The following is an 8,384-nucleotide window of genomic DNA, read 5'->3' as shown; positions in this document are numbered from 1 at the left end:
GTGCCCTAGCCCGGAGGCTCAGTCAGCTAAAGCATCGTCCCATTCACTAAAATGTTGCAGGTTCAATTCCTGATCGGGGCGCATATGATAGGCAACCAATGGCTGTTTCTCTTCTCTTTCTCTCTCTCTCTCTCAAACCAATAAACATATACTTGGGTGAGGATTTAAAAAATAAAACAAAAAAAACTCCCACAAGTTGTAACTATAACATAAACATAATAGGTCGATTTCTCTACAGCATGACATACTGACATATTTACTAGTAGTATGCAGCATATGTTGAAACGGGCAATGGAAATTCACAAAACCTAGGCATCACTCTGTTACGAGGCAACAATCCTGCCATATGCATTTGTTGATAACACAGAATTATCAGCCTTGACAATAGAGTCATACTCCAGTGCAAATTAGGAAGTATTGCCATTCTGATTTCTCTGTGAAAAAAAGTATTGCCAAGTGGCTCTTTTAGCTAACAAATTCTATAAACATTCTAGAACAATAGTAGAACAAAAAAGCAGTTAAATATTCAAATTCCAAAAAATCAGTAATTTCTAACAAAATTTGAAATGTTAACTTATGTTTTCAAATAAATCCTCAAAGATTACAAAGATAATTTACTTTTTGCAAAAGAGTAATAAAGAAACCGAAAAGCAAATGAGGTTTAAAAAAGACTTTCCACTAATTTCCTAAGTTAACATCTTCAGGTCTCAATTCCCATAAGTAAAATATAATAAGAATGATATATATGCAACTTCCCCACCTTGCCTCAGACATTTATGAATATAAAATGAAATACAGTAAAGTTCTCTTAGTATTTTAAAATGTCCAAATGTAATACAGTACTACAAAAATAATATATAAGCAGGAATCAAAACTATCCCTGTAAGACATCTCTACTTATAGGAAAAATCCAGATAAGATTTAACTTAATATGCAAACTTTCAATTTAGACACTGTATTATAGTTTGACATAGCTGTTTAACTTAGAAAATGTTTATTATTTCAGAGATAAAAGAATAAGCACACTTAATATTTTTCATACCTGTTTGTGATAAAATTATCACTTTATTACATATCATTAAAGATAAAGTTATTCCCAAATAACTGAATTATGTCAAACACATGCTTCATCCTTCCTGCATGCAATAAAGAGGTGGAAAGTTTTTGCCATTTTTCTCCTCCTGGGCTAAAATGCATTAGTTTAGGCCAGAAAAACCCTTGCTCTTGGTCAGGGTTGATTCTATGCTGTTTTCACCCTCTTACTTTTCAGAGTTCTTTTCTTTAGGAAGCCACTAACACATTCAGCTTGGTCTGTCTCAGGTCCTTGTTTCTGTTCCTTAGTTTTCCCCAAAGATTCATAACAGGCTTTCACTTTCATTCATGTGCAGTACAGGAGGAATTAAAGAATATTTACAATTCTAAATCACACAGAACTATACTTAATGAGACTACAGCTTAAGACAAAAATCAACATTTTAGAATCTGTAATTTTTCCATAACCTTATTTACCATGGTCTTTGCATGCATGTCATGGTTGTTTTATTTTTGGTTTATTTTTCTATAGATGTTGATGGGTAAGCAAAAATAAGCAAGTAGAACGAAGTCATACATAACACGTAACATCTGCAAATCCAAGGTAGGACTAAAAATAACTGTATTCATGTTTCTAAAAACTATTAATGCTCTCAAGCATCTAAAAATACTAAATACTAAATAACTTTACTAAAACACAAAATTATAAAAATCTTTTGTTACCCATATGAATGTGTTGGTTATGTTACATACACAAACAGAAAATGAAAACAAAAAAAGCAGCCAATTTTACCAAATAAAGAACTGTAAGTGAAAGGCTTTGGAATTTTGTGAATATGAATTTTCTTTGACTTTTACAAGTCAAATAACATATTATGAACTAGCTAAATCTAAAAAATAACTAAAAAAAATTAGAGCAATAAAACTAAGGATTTTTAGGACCAATGGAAAAAACCTTAACACAAAGTGGACACCCAAACTAAACATACTGTTACCTGGCGCTTCACTGCATGCATTTCTGTGAGACTGCTGGAGTATTCTCCTAGCATGTGCTGTAGGAAAGGCAGACATAGGGATGAACAGAAAATGCGTATGAATAGTAATGACAGGGTCTACAGTAGAGGTGAGCAAAAAAAGAAATAAGCAAATTTCTTTAAAATTGTTTGCCTGAACTGAAATGTTATGCTCTATTTAAAAAGTCTCATCAATGAAAATAAAAGATTTGCTATAAACTCCTTTTAATGTGACTGACCATAATAAAACTCTACCCTTCACCCTCAGAAACAAACTTATCAAGGTCAGTCTTCCCCATCTCCGGAGGGAGAAGAGGGCTGGGCAATTTAATATTGGCAGTCACACATGTTACACCTGAATAATCCTATCACAAAAACTATTACATACTATAAAGAATTATAGGGTAATGGTTAACACTAAAATTAAGTCTTTTTAGAAAATACGTAAATACACACAAAGGTATATTTACACTATTCAAACATTTTTTAAGTCTCCAAAATTCAATCATTTTATTTTTCTAAGTGACAATAATAAGGACTGATATGCTGTGACCAACTATCAATTATTCATGTAACTGACAGCCTTTCAAAATAGTGCCTGTTCCTGACCTCCACTCAAATGTTTACTCTTTGAAGGTATCACTACTAGATACAGTGAATAGACATGGAAATTATAAAACTTGGGGGTCAAGACAACAGAACTGGTATTTTTGCCAAAAGGATCCTAGATTTAACAGACCAGGATTAAAACTTCCGCTCTACCATTTCCAAGCAATATGACCTTGAAGAAGTCCCTTTAAAATAAGAGAAAAAGGTGATGTTTCTTTAGGGATTACAAAAGTAATAAACATTCACTATAAAAGTTTTAGAAAAGATGTAAGTTTAAAGATGATAAAACCAGTATTAACATTTTGATGCATTTTCTTCCTGTCTTTTTTGCATTCAGATTTTTGTTTAAGCATAGTTGAAACTATACTGTTAAAAAAACACTGAATCTCAATTTTTTTCACTTCTGTCTCCCAAGTATGGATGTGCACAGGTGTATGGATTACTGGGTTAAAGGCATGACTTTCTGAAGAAAAACGGTACCAGTTTACATTACTGGCCCTTTATGAGTGCTGTGAAAAATCAGGTGCCCTATGTGACTGTACACCCATCCTCATCCTCATCTACAAATGGAAATAAAACCGGCTCACAAGATTATGGAAGCTCCAATGAAATGAGTAATCTGTTTTAATTTACACAGTGAAGCACAACACAACGGGAGCTGCCTCCTCACTCCTGAGGGTCTTACTGGCAACAGAAAACTGAGTCTGTATTGACCACCTCCCTCCCCATGTTTCTTTGGGGCGAACTTAGTCTTTGCAAATTATGAAAGTACCAGTACTTATTTAAACTAGAACAGTGGCAAGTACATGGCTCCATTCATTCAGTGTACACTTATTGAGTAACTACCATGCGTCAGGTAGCATTCTAACATCTAACATGCAAGGATGAAAGGTAGTATCTGTTGCCAATGGACTTAAAAAGGCGATACAGACATTTAGACAGGTAAATACTAGACAATGTGAAACAGGCCACAGAGAAGGTTTACATAGGCTACAACAATAACAAAAAAGAAGAAAGGGAAACCCATCCCAGCCTGCGTTTAAACTCAATTTCAGAGTTATAGAACTAAGAGTCCAGCAGAGAACAGGACTCACAAAGAACAAAAAGGACTTGCAGGAAAGACAACTGCTGAGGTAACGAAGAGCATTATCACGGTGGGTAAATTTCAACTCAGGACCACTCAGAGAGTAAAGTGACAGGCAGAATGACTGCTGGCCAGATATGTCACGTTAAGGCATAAAGGCACTAGGCCTTTCGCCAGCAGGCACAATGAAAGCCAAAGGTTTGAAGCAGGAAAATGACATGATTGTACATCTGAATTCTTATTCAGGTAAGATTTTCAGATTTTCAAGTTAGGAGTTCCAAATCAATGTCAACTACAGGTTTTTGTTTACAGCTTTATCAAAATGTGTCTAAAGCTAGCATAACAATAAAAAATTCCTGTTTCAGTGTGCTGTAGCATCTACAGAAAACCTTGCCAACAACAGAGAAGTGCGACAGACCAATTTTAAAGCTTGCTTTAATACAACTTTTCAAATATAAGACGAAGTCCTTAAATTAAAGCAAACCAAAAAGGAACATACCTGAAGATATTTCTGCAGACCTACTACATTTTATTACTTTTTCCAGCTGCTCATGATTCTGTCTGCTGAATACTTTTGCTTGAACAGGCTCTTCAGTCTGGGCTGAATGTCTGTTCCTATTTTTGCAAGGTTCACATGTGCTAGACATACTGGCACTTTCATACCCTTGAGTAAAAAAAGTGACAACTATTATCAGTTGTAACTAACTCAAACTGAAAGGGAAATTGATGTCCGTAGTGAAACAGCACCGGTAACTCAATTTAGCACGCTGTGAAGGCCTGGTATAAATAAAATATGAAAGAGTAAATGATGTGTCTTAGAGATATCTTTGCAACAATCTTTGGAAGCATGGGGTAACAGTAAAAAATTCTGTCATTCATTGTCCTTTATATCCATTTTAATGAGTATATTCCAACTCAACCAGTATGGCAGATTTATATGACCCAAATTCTCTAACTAGAATCCCAAGTTAACAAAGGTTCAGTATTAGGAAATACAAGGAAAAAATCACATTCAATCTATATAAAATGTCCCTGAAAGAGAGAACAGTAATGGGTGTTAAGTAGTCAAATATTCTGCTTTCTTATTATAACTTTTATATAAAATGACTTAGTTTAAAAAGTCTTACCCACACACAGCCTATACATATTATTCTACTAAATTTTTCTTCTAAATTCTATCTATTCTATTTATCTTTCCTATAGATTCCACATATAAGTAAATCATACAGCATTTATCTTTCTCTGACTTGCTTTGCTTAGCATAATACTTTCTAACCGATCCATGATGTTGCAAAAAGTAAGATTCCACTGTTTTTTTTTTTAATGGCTGAGTAGTATTTCCTTGTGTACATGTACAACTTTTTAGCTGCTCATCTGTTGATGGGCAGTTGGGTTGCGTCTGTATCTTGGCTGTTGTAAATAATGCTGCAGTTAACACAGGGGAGCACTTTCAAATTAGTGTCTTGGGTTTCTTCAGCTGTAGTTCTAAAAGTGGCAATCGTGGATCGTAAGGCAGTTCCATTTTTAATTTTTGGAGGAAACTCCACATTGTTTTCCACATCCTTTAATTTGCTGACATAATAAATTACGTTCGCAGGTTTTCTGATAATGAATCATGATCACATTTCTCTAATAAACCCTATTGACAATGGTCTAATATTCTTTTGACATACCGGCAGATTAAATTTGCTAATGTTTTACTTTTCCTTTTGAATCTGTATTATTAACTGAAATTGACCTACTGTTACATTCTTGAACTGCTACCTCTTCTTTTCACCTTTCCCTACATACAGGTCTCTGCTCTGATTCATGTGCAGTTTCCATAGCTTTTCTCCGATAGAACACACCAGTATCTTTCCATCTTGACAGGTGAAGGGTGTCTTGTCTGAGTACAGTATTTATAAGTTGCAGCTCTTTTTTGTCCATGTATGGATATTATCCCATTTTCTTCTACTTCTTGTGTTGTATGATTATCTGATCATCAGGTTCTTTTTCATCATTTGCAACATGTTCTTTCAATTTGGAAGCTTAGATTTTCACTAACTTCTTAAGAATTCTACAATTCGATCAGAACATGTGTATGCATGTGCACACACATGCACACTCCGCCCACTACTCGCACCTGGCTAGACAACAGCTGCTGTTTGGATCCGCAGTCCCAAGTCTTTCTTCTCCAAAGATCCCCTTTATTATTCAATTATCCCTCTACCTGTTTTTATTTCCCCTTTAGAACTCACTGTATGTTAGACCTCCAAGATCTGTCTTTAAGCCTATAATCATTTTCAAAAACTCGATTTTTCTCCTTAGTACTTTGTGCTTCAGGTAATTACATAATTCTTCCCCTCAATTTTCTGGGCCACTAATTTAGGACTTAATAACATTCACCCTCTTTTTCAAATAATCTAAACACTGTATGTGAAAATAATTTTTTCTAGTTCTAAAGAATCTGTTAAAACTCAATCTCTGTGTTATGATTTTGTTCAAGTGTACACTCCTCAATAACTGTTTTTAGTAGATCACCTCTCATCGCCTGTTACATGTGCACTGTTACACTCATGAGGTTAGTTACCACTCGGGAACCATCAGGGCTGGACCCAACGCCAGGTAGCTTTAACGGCGTCCAGCGGGCAGTGCTTAGAAGTCTCACTTCCACGGGAAAGCAACGTTCCGGCTAAGAAGCTGTCGGTCTCCCACTGAGACAGTAAGAGAAAGCCTCTCTACTCTACAGTCTCCTCAGTGACAAAGACAAATGCTCTCAGAGGGTCAGGGTAGGGAAGATGCCACGTACGTGTTCAATGACACCCTTGTCCATTAGTACCCGCAAGTGGCAAGACCACTGCTCCCCTTGGAAGGCAGGGAGGTGCCAAGAACAAAAGAGTTGCATGGACTGCCTCAGTCAAGTTTTCTCCGAGAATCACAGGGCCCTGGGCTTTGCCCCACACCCTCTCTGAAGGAACGGGCTCACGCCCTCCAGATCACAGCAGCTGCTCTGCTAACAACGGACTCCCTGTGACTCCTAGCCTATCTTCCCTCTGCTTTTTTCCAGTTAGAACTTCACCATTTCAAACTTAAGTTCCTGGTTTCTTCGCTGGTCTCTTAGACTAAAGTCTCGCCACACTCTACTCAAAACTTACAGGAAAAAGAGCTCTCTTAGTTATCATTGACCTTCACATAAAACAGGTCTAGCAATAAAGGGTCTGAATCCAAAAGTAGTATGGAAAATAATATAGTTCATAGTACTATTGTTTGCTTAATTAATAGCCAACAAACCTCTGAAAGTCAAGTATGTTATTCTAAGAAGAACATTTACATAAATAAAAGCAAGCTTCTGACTACTGTCACTGAATAACATGGAAAGTGCTGAATGAATTCTAATCCACATTAAAACATTTATCATGTGGCACAGAATTCTCTTTGGGGAGCCCAAGTATGCAGTTCAAAGACAAGCCAACTCTTCAGAACAGTTGAAACTGTGAAAAGCAGCATGCGGAATGACTGAATGAATAAATAATAAACAAACAATAAGCAGCAATTTTCTTTGATTCCCAAATTAAACACATCAAGGGCTACACTTCCAAAGGTAAGGTACTAACTAGTGTGTGGCTGAATCGCTTCTCCCTTGGGCACTTCAACAGTGACCCTCCAGGGAGAACAGGAGCCAGAGAACATCAGCAACGCGTCAGAGCAACACAGGCGAAGCCCGCCAGAGCAGCAGCAGTAGCACATGGCGGGCACTGTTGGAAGGGTGCTGTCCCCGGTCCCACGGCATCACGCCTTCCCTTACACCCATCGTCGTTCTCAGCGTGAGCGGCTGACACAGCTAGTGGAAACAGGACTTCCACGTGTGTCCACTGTAGGGACGCAGCTCAGCCTGGCACCCTGGGGGCCCTGCACATACCCACACGGCCACGCAGTAAGCACTGTCAACTGCAGCTGAATCAGCTTCGGCAGAAGGCCGTGTGATAATCCTCCTGGAACATGGAACACGGGAACATGGGAGGCGTGGGAGAAGCTGCCGTGTGGCACTTCTCACTCACCTTGCCTGTTCCCCTGGAAAGCTGTCATGAGAGCTTTTCATCTCCTTCTGGTTCTGACAACCCGAGACCTTTCTGTCCCACCCCATGGGCACAGGTCCACTCAGCACGGCAACAGGTTCTCGGCTACAGGTGCCCACCACTCAAGGATGTCCTACTGTCATCTGGCCCCTCCGATTTCAGCGTCGCCCTTGTGTGGAACGAGGGGTCCGGGGAGCTGGCACCTTCAAGTACTCTTCCTGTCTCTACGTAAATAACAAACTCTTTGACTCTAAAAAAGGCTGTTTCTTTCCTGGTCGCATCTGTCAGGCCTTGCCATGCTTAATGCTTAACATCGATTTCATCTCCATCTCCATTAGTGAGTCACAGGAAGGGGAGAGGGGAGAAATAAAAAGACTCAGGGACGGGCAAAACCGGAGTCAGTACATTAACAATTCTAGCAAATTTTCCAAGAAAAGGATGAGGAAAATGTAGGACACATGCTCCTACTCTAATAATATCAAAAGAGGAAATGGGCCTTGTAGATTATAGCCAAATTATGGCTCTGATAACCAAATGATAGGTTTGATAACCAAAATATCCAGCAAGGCAAGAAATCACATTCAACTCGTA

General features: G+C 37.9%; 1 protein-coding gene across 24 annotated transcripts in view; it reads right to left on the bottom strand.

The window, feature by feature from the left end:
* PCM1 (pericentriolar material 1) overlaps positions 1 to 8,384 on the bottom strand; it is an 82,917-nt gene that overhangs the window by 26,181 nt on the left and 48,352 nt on the right. For 16 of the 24 annotated variants that reach the window (XM_053659982.1, XM_053659992.1, XM_053659997.1 and 13 more), the window contains 2 exons: positions 4,238 to 4,402; positions 2,028 to 2,084 (listed from right to left, as the gene is read on the bottom strand). The exons of 4 other annotated variants lie outside the window; for them this stretch is intronic. In XM_053659982.1, coding sequence (XP_053515957.1) covers positions 2,028 to 2,084; positions 4,238 to 4,402 — 222 coding nt within the window. The remainder of the gene's footprint in view (positions 1 to 2,027; positions 2,085 to 4,237; positions 4,403 to 8,384) is intronic. 4 more of the 24 variants (XM_053659995.1, XM_053659996.1, XM_037128886.2 and 1 more) reach the window with 1 other exon arrangement.

This window comes from Artibeus jamaicensis, unplaced genomic scaffold (genome assembly GCF_021234435.1).
Source record: "Artibeus jamaicensis isolate MK-2021 breed Jamaican fruit bat unplaced genomic scaffold, CSHL_Jam_final scaffold_833, whole genome shotgun sequence".
NCBI lineage: Eukaryota > Metazoa > Chordata > Mammalia > Chiroptera > Phyllostomidae > Artibeus > Artibeus jamaicensis.
The sequence above is the reverse complement of the archived record's forward strand: the minus strand, read 5'-3'. Positions and strand labels throughout refer to the sequence as shown.